Below are 14,552 nucleotides of genomic sequence, written 5' to 3'. Positions count from 1 at the left end.
GATTATATTCAGGTTACTTCTGCAGGTGTTGGACATGACCGGTAGGCTGTACCGCAGGAATCCAATAAAGAGGACCCTGTACAGTTGCAGCATAGATTGTATTGGCACTCGCCAGGTCTTTCCTTCTAGGAACTTAAACATATGGCAAATTCCTGTCAGGCGTTTTCTCACATAATTCACATGAGGAGATTTCTGTCAATGAGAACCCCCAAAAATCTGTGACTCCTGCTGTACGAGATCAGCTGCTCTTCGACGGTTATCACGTATGGAGACATCGGTTTCCTGGTAAACGCCACCACTGCACACTTTTCACATGATATATGAAGTCCTTGTTCTCGAAGGTAGGATGATGTTAAAGTAGCTGCCTTCTGAAGCCGCGCACGGAGCGGCAGTCGCGTCACACCCGACGTCCAAATGCGAATGCCGTCGGCATAGATGGAGAGTGTAACGGGGCGTGGCAGGATGTCGGCGAGTCCAATGAGTGAAGAGCGTTGGGCTCAGTACTTCGCCCTGAGGCTTCCCACGGTTACTGTAATGCTGGGAGGTCGGGCCATCCTCGGTAAGTACGAAAAAGAATTTCTTATGTAGATAGCTACTTATCCAGAAATAGACCTTGTCGCCAAGTCCTACTGCCTCTAACACGTTGAAAACCGCTTCGTGCGTTACGTTATCATACGCTCCTTTAACATCCATGGAGACAGAGCAGCAGATAATCTTTTGTAGGACTTCTGGTGCTCGACGTAAGTCACCAAGTCGATAACGTTGTCTGTGGAAAAACGGCCACGCCTGAATCCGGCCACTGCATCTGGATATACCTGGTAATGTTCGAGGTACCCTTCTAACCGCGCTAGAACCATCCCCTCCGTTAGTTTTCCGACGCAACTAGCAAGCGCAAATGTTCGGTATGATACAATGTCTACAGGCGACTTACCAGGCTTGAGCAGGCGAATTAGGCGACTGGTCTTCCATTCCTGGGGAAGCGTACCTGTCCGCCAGGAGCTGTTGAAAAAGAGCAGGAGCACTTTCCGAGCCTCTTCGCCAAGGTTACATAAGGCACGGTAGGTTATACCGTCGGGTCGTGGTTAAGATGAACGCTTGCACAAGGCAAGTGCAGCTTCGAGTTCTTCTAAGGTGAAAGGACTGTCCATGCGGGGGTCGCGTGAAATCGGTGAGTGGTGGAGCGTCAACGTTGCAGCGGAACTAGTTTCACCAGCAATCCTCCTGCAGAAATCTTCAGCGACGTCAATGTCGCTGCATTGATGGTGAATGGCCAAGGATTTAAACGGGTGGCGCTGCTGAGAGGTTCCACGGAGACCACAAACAGTTCTCCATATGTGAGACACGGGTTTTCGTGGATCCAAATACTCGCAGAATGACATTCATCTTTGCGATGCAAGTTTGTCCATGCGACGCTGAATTTTCTTTTGAGTTCTTCTGACCAACCTCAAGTCATGTAAAGGCTTCGGGCGCCTGTATCTTCGCTCTGCACGGCGACGAATTGCAAGAAGCTTCTCCAGCTGAATGCCGTATTCGGTGCGTGTGTATGTTCTCGGAATCGAATGTATGGCAGTCTCTAAGACACCCTTGATGATTTCCTCTAGGCTAGAGGACCAATCATCACGACAGCCGCCTTCGACAATTGATTTGAACATTGGCCGGTCGATACATTGCGTGACGCCGACTAACTTGCAGCCCGTCAACCGTTCAATCCTAAGATAAGTGGGTAAGTGGTCACTTCCACGCGTTTCGATATCCGGGAACCACCTGACCTTTCTAGTGAAGGAGCGTGAAACAAAGGTGAGGTCCAGGCAGCTACAGTAGACAGTTCCACGCAGAAAGGTGGGGCTTCCATCATTTAAGAAGCACAGTTCTTATTCGGAAGCAAATGACACTAATCTTCTGCCTCTCGAGTTTATCTTATAACTTCCTCAGAGATGGTGCTGGACATTAAAATCTCCAGTCATCACCAACGGCTGCGGAATCGCTGTCCTGATTCGCCGTAACCGCTCGTAGTCCAGCCGACTTGAGGGCGATATGTAGGCTCCAACTACTGTGACAGTGAGCTTGCCTTTCTCCAATGTCGGACATACGTAAGATCACCTCGTATGAATACGATGATCTTGCTGCATTCTCCGCGGGTGGCGGACATGAAACACTCATACCCGGATAATCTGATGTTATCTGATAGTGACTCGCAATGACGATGAAGGGGAACTTATTCATGAACACAAACTGTCGAAAGTCTGACATGCGTAACTAAAGTCCTCTGGCGTTCCACTGAAATATCGACGCGTTCCGGACTTCGTCACAAAACGACGGCTTCTGGAGAACCATGATTTCAACGAAGAGCTGCAAGTACAGGACTCAATGTGTCCAGCCCCTGTAGCGCGCTTTGCGCAGACGAAGATTTCATGTTGGTAAGTATAACACGAATGGCATTCATGAGCGACCGCAGAATGTTGATGACCTGGAGATTACCAGCCAGCGTCGCTTTAAGAGTTGCCGAAGCCATCGAAGTCGGTGCGTTTTGAGGTAACTTAGCAGGGAGTTGTGCCCTCGGTAGCTCAGGCCATTCTTCAGGACGGGCGAGCCTTTCCGCTTTGTTTGCTTTCTTTTTATCTGACTTGGTGGCACTATGCGTTGATGCGGCAATCCTTCTGACGGAAGATGGCGTGTTCCTATCTGCAGTTGCGGAATTTTGTGAACGTTATCGGTATCGATGCCAAGCTTACAGCAATTTGATAAATTATTATGTTCCAGTTGATTCTTAAAATAGACGGTGAGATAATAAACGTTGATATGTTGTAAAAAAACAACAAAACCAATGAAATGCAAAGAAAAACATTATGTCCATGAACAGTAAATTAGAGGTTGCTCGTGTAAATAACAATAGTAAACTCATATGCATCATATGAGAATGAACATACATGTACGCACGTAAAAAAACGACAATTGTGACATATCTATGTTACAACAATCACTCTCTGAAATACTGTGTTAGTAACAATTCCCTTACGTGGTTTTTCAGTGCATTTCTAGCTATACTGAAATCAGTATTTTCTTCTAGCTTGCTTATTTAGGATTGTTAGTACTTGGTATATGGTTGTTTGTTTACCATAATTGGCCCATGTTTTAGTGTTCGTTTCATCTTAAGGCACTTATCGTAAGGAACTTCATTAATGTTTTCGTGTATACATAGTGCATCGTTGTGTATGTACTGCAGTAGTTTAAAATCATAAACGTCGTTTTCTTGAAGCATCTTATATGTAAAATTTAATGGTAATGTGCTTAGTTCATAACATGGTCCCCAATAGTTTTCATAAATGCGCAATATCTTCTTTTGTAAAATAATTAGACTGTTGTAGTTAGTTTTCGTTGTCGTGCCCCACACCAATATTCCGTACGATACTACAGAGTAGAACAGCGGATTATATATGTTTTGTTTCAGCCAGGTAAGCGTTAAGTGTGCAATTTTATACAAGCACCCAAGAGATCGGGAGAGCTCAGTAGCTAAATTATTAACACGCACATTCCACGAGAGATGCTCTTGGAACCAAGAAACGTTTGCTCTTTAACCATGGTTATCTGTTGCCCTGAAAAATTTAAAACTATTTACCTACTTGGTTTTTTAAGTACACGAAATATTACATACTTTGTTTTCGCTATGTTAAGCTGGGCCTATTTTGCCTGAGGAAGGCCGAGAGGAACACAATGTAGGTGTTGGCCCTTGTTTCCATATCTGTTTAATCTGTGAACTTAAAAAAGCCGCTAGTATCATCGGCATACATAATACATTCAGGAGAGTTGGGTATAGTTACAATGTCATTAATGTAAACAACGAATGACAACGGTCTCAGTATTGACCCCCATGGAGCTCCTATTTGTCAACTTTAGCTTTGACGATGAGGTGCTTTTTATTTGCACGATTTTATACCTTTGACTCAAGTAGTTTTTTTTTTTAATGAGCCCTGGTGCAACTCCCCGCACCCCGTATCTAGACAGCTTCCCCGGTATAGGATATCGTACTTTATTGAGTAAAAGGCTTTCTTTAGGCCTAGAAATAAATCAAGTGTGAACTTACTTTACTGGTCTATGTTTGCAAGCTATTTTTAATACAGAATAACGCTTTTTAAGTTGAACTGTGTTTTGAAAACCATATTGGCTACTAAACAAAATTTTGTGTTTGTCAAACAAAAAAAAAAGAAATCAGCGTTTCGTTAATCGAACTTTCAAAGATATTCGACCAAATGGGGAGCCCGATATGGGTTGGAAATTTGATAAATTATTTCTATGGTCGCCTTTAAATATAGCTGTTATTCGTGCTATTTTAAGTTTCTGTTGGAAAACACCGGTTGTTAGCACAGAGAGAGAGATGAGAAAGGCAGGGAGGTTAACCAGCAGATAGATATCCAGTTTGCTACCCGGCACTGCGCAAGGGGTAACGGGAAACAGAAAGGTATAAGTGCACACGCAGGGAAAAGAGGAAACAAAAGGAAACACACGCACCAAGGAATGCAGGAGTGTCACATGCTTAATAACGTGAGCAATAGACCCCGAAATAACGTGAGATACTTGTTTTAAATCTCTCGAACCGCTTTCGTCAATTTCAGGTGCGACATTACTATTCAGCAGCCTTATGGACGCTTCGAATTCGGCATGAGATGTTGGTTGCATAAATATTGTGCATTCTAATATGGGTATAGCTGGAATATTTGTATCACAATCAGTGTCATTAGGGTCTTCATAAGAGCCTGCACTTATGAAATGGGCGTTCACTGAGTTAGCCAGATCTTCACCGCAAATAATCCTACCATTTATGGTCATTTCTTTTATATCACCACAGTGTTTCTTTCTATTCATTATCGGATTTATCATTTGCCATATGTTCTTATGGTTGCCTTAAATGTTCTCAGATTTTGCTGTGTTACTTTTAGCTTTTCTTAAATCATTGTTCAGAGAATTTCGGAATTTTTTATATCCAAGAAAAGCTTGAGGATCCCGGCAACTGAGGAATTCTCGGTATAGTTTATTCTTAACTTTTATACGTTGATACAAACTTTTGTTTACCCATGGTTTTCTGTATTTTTTATTTTCCCGCAACACGATTTTCTTGAGCGGAAATGCGTTGTCAAAGCAGCTATGAATCATGCAAAAAAAAAAACTATCACAGGCAGAGTCGACATCGCTCTGCTCTAATATAACGCTCCAGTCATGGCCTTGAACTAAGTTAACAAATACTTCGCGTGAGCTATTATTTAGGTTTCGCCGAAAATATCATCAGTCTCATTTTCATATCGAGTATAGTCAGTAGAAAGACGGTCTGTAATATCGGAAGAACACCCGGTTTTATACAGTCTACGCTGAGTTTTGTTATGCAGACGTCCGATAACGCAGCACTCACTGTGTGTTGTGATTCCAGTGGGTATAGCTATGCAATTTTGACAGGCATACGTAAACAATATCGTCCCAAATTCTCTAGAGTACGGGTTCGATGATTTCACGTCAATGTTCATGTTGCCCATAACGACAAATATCGCCTAATGAAAAGTACTGTGACGTAACATCGTCTCAAAGAAACGAAGATTTTCCTTCTTTCCTAGGAGTGGTCTATAGACCACTACTGTTAGCATCTTGCCAGTGCGTAGAGCTAAACACTCGACATCATCATTCACGAGGGAAAGGCTTCTCACATGTAAGCGTGTCCTTAAAGCATACAGCCAGACCTCCTCGCTTCCTAACGCCGCGGCATAAGTGCTCAGAATGGTACCCATGTAGACATGGTACTTCATTTCTGTGAATAAAAGTTTCTGAGACCATTATCACGTCACATGATACGGCACAAGAGGCAAGAAAGTCACTAACGCCGTCAACTTCATTGCTAATGCTTTGGTATTGACATGCAGGAAGGAAAAACGCTTGGCAGAGAGACAGAATTCAAAATTAAAAACGTCAATCGTATAATTATTTATCTCATGTTCTAGCTAAGACATGACTAAATGAGGGCAAAATGTTCAGAAGACGTTACGCTGGAAAATGTGCCACTTTCTAGCAATCGGGACGACAGTCCCGATTTACTGTGCGCATATATTATCTGTGTATGTGTCTCCTTCTTGCCTCGTCTTTTAGGTTGGCAAGAAGTTCATGAGCGGGTCACGTGGCCATCTTTCAAGGGACATCGGGACACGTCCATACCCTTGGAAACAATCTGGATGATGTGCAGAAAGGCGCACAAAATCGACAAAGTACAGCTTCCTCTTCAACTTAACAATACGGGCCTGCCGCTGCATGATACAAGCATGATTGATGCTAAGTTTGCGAGAACAATTTAATAAGCAGTTGAAGTGCTCAGAATCTCATTGACCCGTAACAACTGTCCATGCTCTAAAGCCATAGGGAGAACGGAAATTGTGCGATATTACAGCGTGCATACATAGCCTGCGGCTCGCGACAGCATATGTGTACCCGTGGCCACTTGTGCAGCTTACAGAGCGCAGCTATATGCAGTGCCCTTGCGGGGACACGATTCTTTTAGAAGCCTTTTTCGAGGTTTTCATGATTTTACTAAATTAGGCTGACGTTTTAGTAGTGGTAGTAAAAAAGTAGTTTATGAGTGTATGGCATCAATGCCTGCAAGGAAATCTCGATAGAACTGGTGTGAAATTATCATATATCTCTGCCAAAACGCCACCACAGCGATCGGTTATAATCCCACCTGCCGTGGTTGCTCAGTCGCTATGATATGGTCGCGGGATCGAATCCCGGCCACGGCGGCCGCATCTCGGTGGGGGCGAAAACACCAGTGTACTTTAAACGTTAAAGAACCCCAGGTGGTCCAAATTCCCGTAGTCCTCCACTACGGTTTCGGCACGTAAAACCCCATAATATGTTTATTATAATCCCGCTAAATATATTCTTCCCCGTGCCGTTCCTGTTGATACACAGCACCGGAGGTATTGCTCGCGCTCCACCGAATCCAAAAGGGCAGTGTCAACTGGCAAAAAGTGGGATGACCTGTGGAACTTATACACCGCTGTACCACTGGCAGGTGTCGTGAGAAACCAGGGCACTAAAGAAAACACGCTTGACGCCAGCAGGCAGCCATGGTCTCTGCTGTCTACAGGGACCCTCAGCTACGGCACGCGCGAACAGCGTCTGACCAGAGGGATCGTATACCGTGCCGCGCTCCGCGGGTAGCGAAGCCTCTTATCGGCGGTTGGCCAAGCGGCCGTTCCTTGTTTGCCGAGTGGAGCAGTGGCAGAGCAATCGGGGAGATAAGATAAGCGCAGACGACGCCGCCATCTGAGAGGAATCACCGAGGGTCGCCTGCTGCGATATGCACGCAACGCACGCCAGCCGGCGCGTCCGGGTTGACGACACGCGTGCAGCGAGCCGGTTGTCGCTTGCGCGGCTCGGACCTGGCGATGCGCGCGCTCCTGCTGGCCGCGCCCAATGCGCGCAGTGTGGCCCCTTCACGGATACCTCTTACAACGACGGGAACAATAATGCCTCGAAGAATGCAACCCGCAGACGGGTGCAACGGAAAAAAGCGCTCACCTGACACTCAGTTCTCTGTTACATCTTGTCCGCCTTCCAAGTCGCGTGTAACCGACCGTGCTGCTCGTTTGCGCTGCAAGGAACGATGCGCCTTTGACACAGGCACCGCCGTACAAGAGAGGAGGAACGAGAGGCACACCTCCAGGCGTGCCATGTTCGCGATTGGCCTACACCAAAGCAATAACACGGACGGCGAACGAGAAACAGCGCAGTGTAGCAGTTGCGGGAGCGTCAAAATAAATAAGTTGCTAGGTTTAACGGGGTACGAGGGACGCCGTAATGCAAGGCGTAGTCTGACCCCGGCCGGATTAGGTGCTTCACGCGTTACTATCGCTCAATTTATTAGATGTTCAGTACCCCGCTGGCTGCCAGCCGGAGTAGTCGCACATTCTTGAATCGTGCATACGTACACGGGTGCCGAAACCCTAGAGCTGCGGTTTGAGAACTGCCAGGTTGTCTGTCTCGTTAGTTACTCCGAGGCTCGTGGAAAGAACACCGTGAATCTCGGGAGAACGCTACCCGTGGCCTTCCCGTCGCGCACAGCGTGGCCGTGCAGGCCTCGCCGCAACCGACGTGCGCGCACCTGCGCCGCGGAAGCAACCGCTGCGTGCGCTGTCCGCGGAATGCGGCGAGGATTGCGGGAGCCGCTTCGGCGCGAAATTCACTCCCGCACACCTCTGCTCGTTCACGCACAGCATTTGACGAATGCTGGCGACGAAGAAAGGACCGTGTCTACACGAGTGCACATTGACCGCGTACCATCAACGGGAGTTATTACGTTCCTGGCCCGTAGTCGCGTAGCGCCGTTTTGCTCTCGTTAGAGATTTCGAGCCTTGTTTGTTTTTGCGCTCCTTCGCGATACATGACGTCTTCATGCGGAAAAGTGCTCGTTGATGTAGCCTCCAAAGTGCATTCAAAGACGTCGCCAGTCACATAATATACCACGCTAATGAAAGCAGGAAAATAAGAGTAAAAAAATTGCAAGCGCACTTGCAATAGTGCGTGATGAGCGACGCAGCGTGTTTGGGCTTGAGCAACACTTCGGGCATTTATTCGCCATGGCAGTCAAGTTCCGGCGCCTGCACGACGAAAGAAAAATATCGGATAACGGCCAAGAGGCGCCAGTTCTTAAGGAACTGAAGAGAGGGTTAACCGAGGGGCCTCATTTTCATTAATCATATCATAAGAAGAGACACCAACGACAACATAGGGGAAATTACTTTTACTAATTAATTGAAACAAAGAATTAAGAGAAATTAATAGAAATCAAAGTGGATGAAGAAACAACTCGCTGCAGATGGGAACCCGCGTCTTCACGTATATACATATGGGGTTTTACATCCCAGAAGCGCTTTCTGATTATGAGGCACGCCGTAGTGGAGGACTCCGGAAATTGCGACCGCGTTGGGTTCTTTAACGTGCACTTTAATCTAAGTAAACGGGTGTTCTCGCATTTAGCCCCCATCTAAATGCGGCCGCCGTGGCGGGATTCGATCCCACGACCTCGTGCTAAATAGCCCGACACCGTAGCTAATATGATATATCGGTATATATCGGTATATATATATATATATATATATATATATATATATATATATATATATATATATATATATATATATAGATATGCAGAGTGCTTATTCTTTAGCTGGACCAAACTTTTGCAGATTGCCCATGGCAGATACCACAATTAGAACCCTTGATCTAAATTACCCAATGAAGCGGCCATTACTTCTACAAGAAAGCAAGATATTAACCTGAATAATTGACGTAATGACGTTAATTAGCTTTCTAATTATATACTATACGCCAGATATTTCAATCTACGAATTATAGCCCCTGAGTTCGCAAGGCGCATCCACTCGGGACTAATACTCTGGACAACACCAGTGCCGAGATATTAATTTTGAAAAGTGTTCGACGAATGGCATTGGCGTTCCAGTTACTTATTTAGGCAACCGCTAGCTTATGCACTGAAGCATAAAGTAACTGGAACACCAATGCGCTTCAACGGAACTCTGAAAATTAGTGTCTCGGAACGGGTGCTGTCCAGAGAATTATTTCTTTAACCTCACTTGTTCTTTATGGGCTTTTGTAATTGCTACCTAAGTTTGTTTTTCGTTATTACAGTTTCGTCTGTGTATTTCATTTGCGCCCTCCCTGCCATTGTAATAGCCATCTTTGCCTCTGGAGATGTTTGGATAATAAATAATAATGAAAATCACAATCACTATACAGTCAAGCTGATGTCCGCCATATAACAAAGAATAACTAACGAAGAATATAACACATAATAATAATTACTGTCATCAGATTGGCGCTACACGGAGACACCAGAAAGAACAGATGCTCATAGGGTGCACGCATAATGCAGCGAAGGCGCGTAACACTTTCGAGCCGTGCAGCTGGTTCGTTAGCCGTGCTCGTGTGTGTGTGGGCGACAACGCACAGACTGACCGGTACGCAGCAGCTGAATCCGCCCATCGCACGATGGATCCACACAAGCCGAAAATCGCCAAACATCGTTCGCAGACAAGACGCACAGCCATTCCGGGCGGCTGGTGCGGTCCGATGAACTACGAGTACCAGCATGCACCGCGGCAGCGGTTGGCCTCGTGAAACTGGCCGGTGCCATCGGTCTATCGATCAATTAATGCTTCGAAAAAAGTGCTGGCTGTGAGTACACACGACTACGGCTACTATGCAGTCCGTAGGATTCCTCTAGAGGAGGTGGAAATGACTTTATCGAGTCCTCAGGAACCCCTCCCCATCCACTCTTGGTTTAGTGGTCGGCAGGTGTCGCGGGCCGCACCCAAAATTCCGTGGCACCAATTCTGGTGCCACGGAATTTTAGTGCCATAACGCCGGACGGCCAATTTCTCGATAACGCCGGACAACGGATTTTCGACCCATGAGCCACTTAATAAGACACTTTAGCTCGGGGCTTGTATCTAAATACGTGGCAAAACAGAAATCGTTTTATATGTAACCGCTGCGCAAAATGTGATGCGGTTTGTTGGCTTTAAAACAAAAAGTTAAACTTTAGTGACTGTCGGTAAGGAATGTATGATTTAGTCCGCAAATTTTTGTATATATGAATACTCGAAAATCGCAAATTTTCATAAAACGACACTGTGAAGTTTACAACTCCGTAATCAGCAATGAAAAACGATATCAGAATTATGTAAATGGTATCTCGTAGTATATCTAAAGCGGACAAAATTGTTGTGTTATCTACGGCTCTCAAATAGAAAATTAATATGTGACTAGGACTTTTGCAAAGCCCTTGCAAACAATGTAACAAATTCATGTATTATGTACCTGGATAAATAAAAATTTTCCGCTTTCGATGCTCTAACGGATGCAGTTTACAGAACTGCGATAACTGTTCTTTGTGCAGAGCTACGAATTTGTCAACTTCGTGCTTCCATTTTTTTCATACTTACCATTTTCCAAAAGTTTCTTTTAAGAAATTGTGATCCTTAATGAAGATTCCGCTTGCAGAAGTCACTAGAATTTAACACCCTCTCTCAAATGCAACAAATTTCATTAAGATCGGCCGAGTGGTTATATTAGAATAGCGCTTCTGCGTTTTACATGTGTTTAAAAAGACGGCATAGGAGATGGGCCCGAGCGTCCGCTGAAGGCTCTCGCCTTAAAGGGACCCTGAAACGATTTTGGCGATTTTCCACAAACGTACTGAGTCGTTAGAGTAGGTCCTTCTGATCATTAATTGATGCATCTAAGTGCTCTGCGTAAAGCGTGTAATTTATTATAAGGTTTTAAAAATACACATCGCTGCCGGTCGTAGCACACTGCTCGGCGGAATTTTAAGCCGCCCCTACGCATATGGTGCAAATAACCCATATGACGTCACGTAGGCGAGCTATCTGATTGGCTGACCAGGGCGCGTGGTCGATAATTTTTCCAACTGTATGCTAAACAAATAATCTTCGTAATAGTTGGAATGTTAGTTCATTTGTTTTTATAAAAAGAAAGTAACATAAAGAGAATGCACAAGAACAATTTTTCAGTACACTTCAGCACTTCCGGCACACAGCAAGTGTCGTCTGCTTGTGTTACAACGTACTCCATTTTGACGAGAGCTCCGCGGTCAGAGTCGGTCTCAGTCTTTTCGCGAGCACTATGATTCGACTTTGTTGCCTTGTGGACTGCAAACCTAGCGACTAGCAATATGTCAAGCTGCGACATCGTGTCCCTCTGCAAGGCAGTATACAAGCGAACTGGCTGCTGCGCATGGGACTGCCGGTATCCGATCGGCGGGATTTGCGCGTTTGTGGCCGTCACTTTGTTTCGCGAGTCCAGTATTAGGGCAAACGCAAGCGCAAGGGGACAGGGTCTGGCCGCTTGACTGTGCCGGGATTAGCCACGACATGAGCAGAAGGGCAAATGTGAATGGTCTGCACGGTGCAGCCACCTGGTGGCACAGAGCTCAACCATACACAGTAGCAGCAACGAAGTGTACTCTTCTTTGCTGCTGGTGTGTATTTTTCGCAGGAGTGTAATCATCAACACGTTGATTTATAAATGTTTAAAATGCTTTGAAGTTGGTTAGAGCAATATTAGCGCTTTGTTTGACTGGTTAAGCGCTGCGCCAGCAAGTGTCTGGACCGTGCAGACCGATCAGGCTGCTCACGTACGTCTAGGCTAAAGTTCCTTCATCAGCTTGAGTTTATGCCTCCAGTCATTTGCCGAAATGACCAGCTTGCCTGTTTTTAGCGGAGTACCGGACACGTTCGGCGCTACGACAGAATGCTCGCAACGCACGCTGCTTCGATAGCTCTCGGTCGACGGCCAAGCGGCTAGCGGAGAGGTCTCGCGCGGGAGGGGACGTGTTCCTAAACAACCGGAAGTGAACGATGTGACGTCGCATCGTGACGCTGAACCAGTGAAGGCGGAGCTTAGCGCCGCTCGCTCGGCGAGCGAGTCGAAGAGGAAAAGCATAGCTAGGGGGAGGGTAACTTCTAATCGCTTGCAGCTCCATTAATACGTAACGCTTCACTTAAACGGACACTCAAGCGAAACAATAAATCAGTTTAGACTAATGAAGAATTGTTTGAGAACACTGCAGGCAGTCATTTCAACAAAATAGTTTGATTATTAGATGAGAAAATGAAGGTCCAAGTATCAGTATTTGAATTTCGCGCCGAAACCCCAGTGAAGGTACGTCAGCGTGACGTCAGGGATTCCAAAGTATGTTTTCGCATTTGAACCGCGTTGGCTCAATAAAGGTTCCCGAAGCTTGGCATGTTTAATATTGGGTTCCTTTAGAACACAATGTAGTCAATCTGTGCCGCTATATATAATTAGTAGGCCCTAAAAGATGCCATCAAAATCCACGACGTCACAGCCCCCAGGTGCGGGAACTTAAGTAGGCGTCGCCACCCGTATTTCGTTCTTGCGCTTTTTCTGGCTTACCAAACGTCTTATCGTTGTAAGAGTGGTGTTTTTGGTGTTGTAGAACGGTAATTTACTGATGCAGAAGAAATCATTTTTCACTTTAGTGTCCCTTTAAATTGTGGTGCGACTGTTCTACTTAAGCTGTACCCTACGCGCCTACAAAATTTGTCCGAACCGTTTCAGGGGCCCTTTAATGATAGAAAGCCTCCGGACAAAGTGCCGTGTCACTTGACGGAGGCGCAGCTCTGTGCTCGCTGGTGAGCGCACTTGCCGCGCCTGCTCGCACAGCATTGCGCCTCCTCGCGGTGCCGTTTGACGCGACGTCTGTGGCCTAGTCGAGGCACCACCGTCATTCTAACACTCTCAGGACCAGGCTACGTATTTGACGTGCACAACGTGAGGCAGGGTGACAGAGTATCGCGTACGTGATGTCTGGGTTCGATTCCCACCGTTCGTTCATCTCCCTTTTTCTTTGATTGTGGACCAATATTGGCTTATACGTAATTATTTCGACGGTTTCAACAGCAGCAGAAGAGTTTTCCAATATATGCCTATGGGCTGTCGGCTTCGGATGGCTGCCTCACTAAAAAAAAAAGAAAAAAAGAGCAGTCACCCACTTGACCTATTCATCTCGCCATAGGTGCCAGTTACAGCTGCGCGCGTATACGGAATAGAGATTTGCCGGAAATGGCTGCCGTGCGGCCCGTCCCGTCGTCGCGCCAGGCGCCTCATTGTTCCGCGGCAGGAAGCGGGCGGCCGCCAGCGCCGGCAGGGGGGCACCGCGTGCCGAATCTGGACGCGTGCGCTGCAGTGGCGCCACTCGGATGCCAACCGAACCCGGACGGCGTTACAACAGCAGCTAGCTGTGCGCGTAACTTCCACACGGTTATCTTTCACGTTCCACCGTCTAGCGTGACCCGTGCTAAAAGAGACCCCGCTAGAGAGAAACAATGCCTAGATTGATAAAGCATCCTTGATGATTTCTCCGCACTACACTCTTAAGCAAATGTACACTCTTTGGGGTGTATATTTGCCACACAAAGATAATCGTCATCTGTCTTGCTTGCGTTTCTTCCCTTGAAAACGCTACTTTCCTCTCGTTACTTTCCTGCAGAGAATGCTCTGTCATGCTCACAACGCGCATGCCATTCGTGACTTGGAAGTACGGGGCTCGCAGCGTTAAAGAAAGGAAATGTGGGCAAGACAGATAACGATTATTGTTGTGTGGCAAATATACTCCCCAAAGGGTGCCACTGTTTTCAGAGTGTAAGTGTGTAGGTTGATTGTCAGAAAGGAAAAGTACGCTCGAGATCTCACTGTGGAATTTTCCACCGGAACCCCAGGGCCTGTACGGCAGCGTCAGGTCCCGGATCACGAAGGATGTTTCCGCATTTCGGCCGTTGTGATTTAGTAAAAGTTGCTGAAACTTTAAAGGTTCAGTCTTTGGCTCTGTTACAGCGCAGGGCAGTGCAGTCCATCTATATTGATAAGAGTTTAACTATATACACACGCGGGATAGGCTCGACCAGGTGGCGATGAAATTGATGACGTCACGGCGAGCGGATGTTTCAAGGCGG

At 46.3% G+C, this 14,552-nt stretch overlaps 2 protein-coding genes across 8 annotated transcripts in view; one reads left to right on the top strand and one right to left on the bottom strand.

The window, feature by feature from the left end:
* Window positions 1–14,552, bottom strand: part of LOC135903397 (RNA-binding protein Musashi homolog Rbp6-like) — a 1,054,134-nt gene that overhangs the window by 923,710 nt on the left and 115,872 nt on the right. The window lies entirely within an intron of this gene.
* The window catches only part of LOC135903398 (uncharacterized), a 267,763-nt gene that overhangs the window by 217,827 nt on the left and 35,384 nt on the right, over window positions 1–14,552 (top strand). For 2 of the 3 annotated variants that reach the window (XR_010564785.1, XM_070534627.1), the window contains one exon: window positions 6,127–6,242. The exons of the other annotated variant lie outside the window; for it this stretch is intronic. Coding sequence is in view for 1 of the 2 variants with exons in the window: in XM_070534627.1 (XP_070390728.1) it covers window positions 6,127–6,242 (116 nt within the window). In the remaining variant the exon portion in view is untranslated. The remainder of the gene's footprint in view (window positions 1–6,126; window positions 6,243–14,552) is intronic. 3 annotated transcript variants of the gene reach the window in all.

This window comes from Dermacentor albipictus, chromosome 2, assembly GCF_038994185.2.
Source record: "Dermacentor albipictus isolate Rhodes 1998 colony chromosome 2, USDA_Dalb.pri_finalv2, whole genome shotgun sequence".
Taxonomy (NCBI): Eukaryota; Metazoa; Arthropoda; class Arachnida; order Ixodida; family Ixodidae; genus Dermacentor; species Dermacentor albipictus.
Note: the sequence above shows the minus strand (reverse complement) of the source record. Positions and strands in the feature narration are given on the sequence as shown.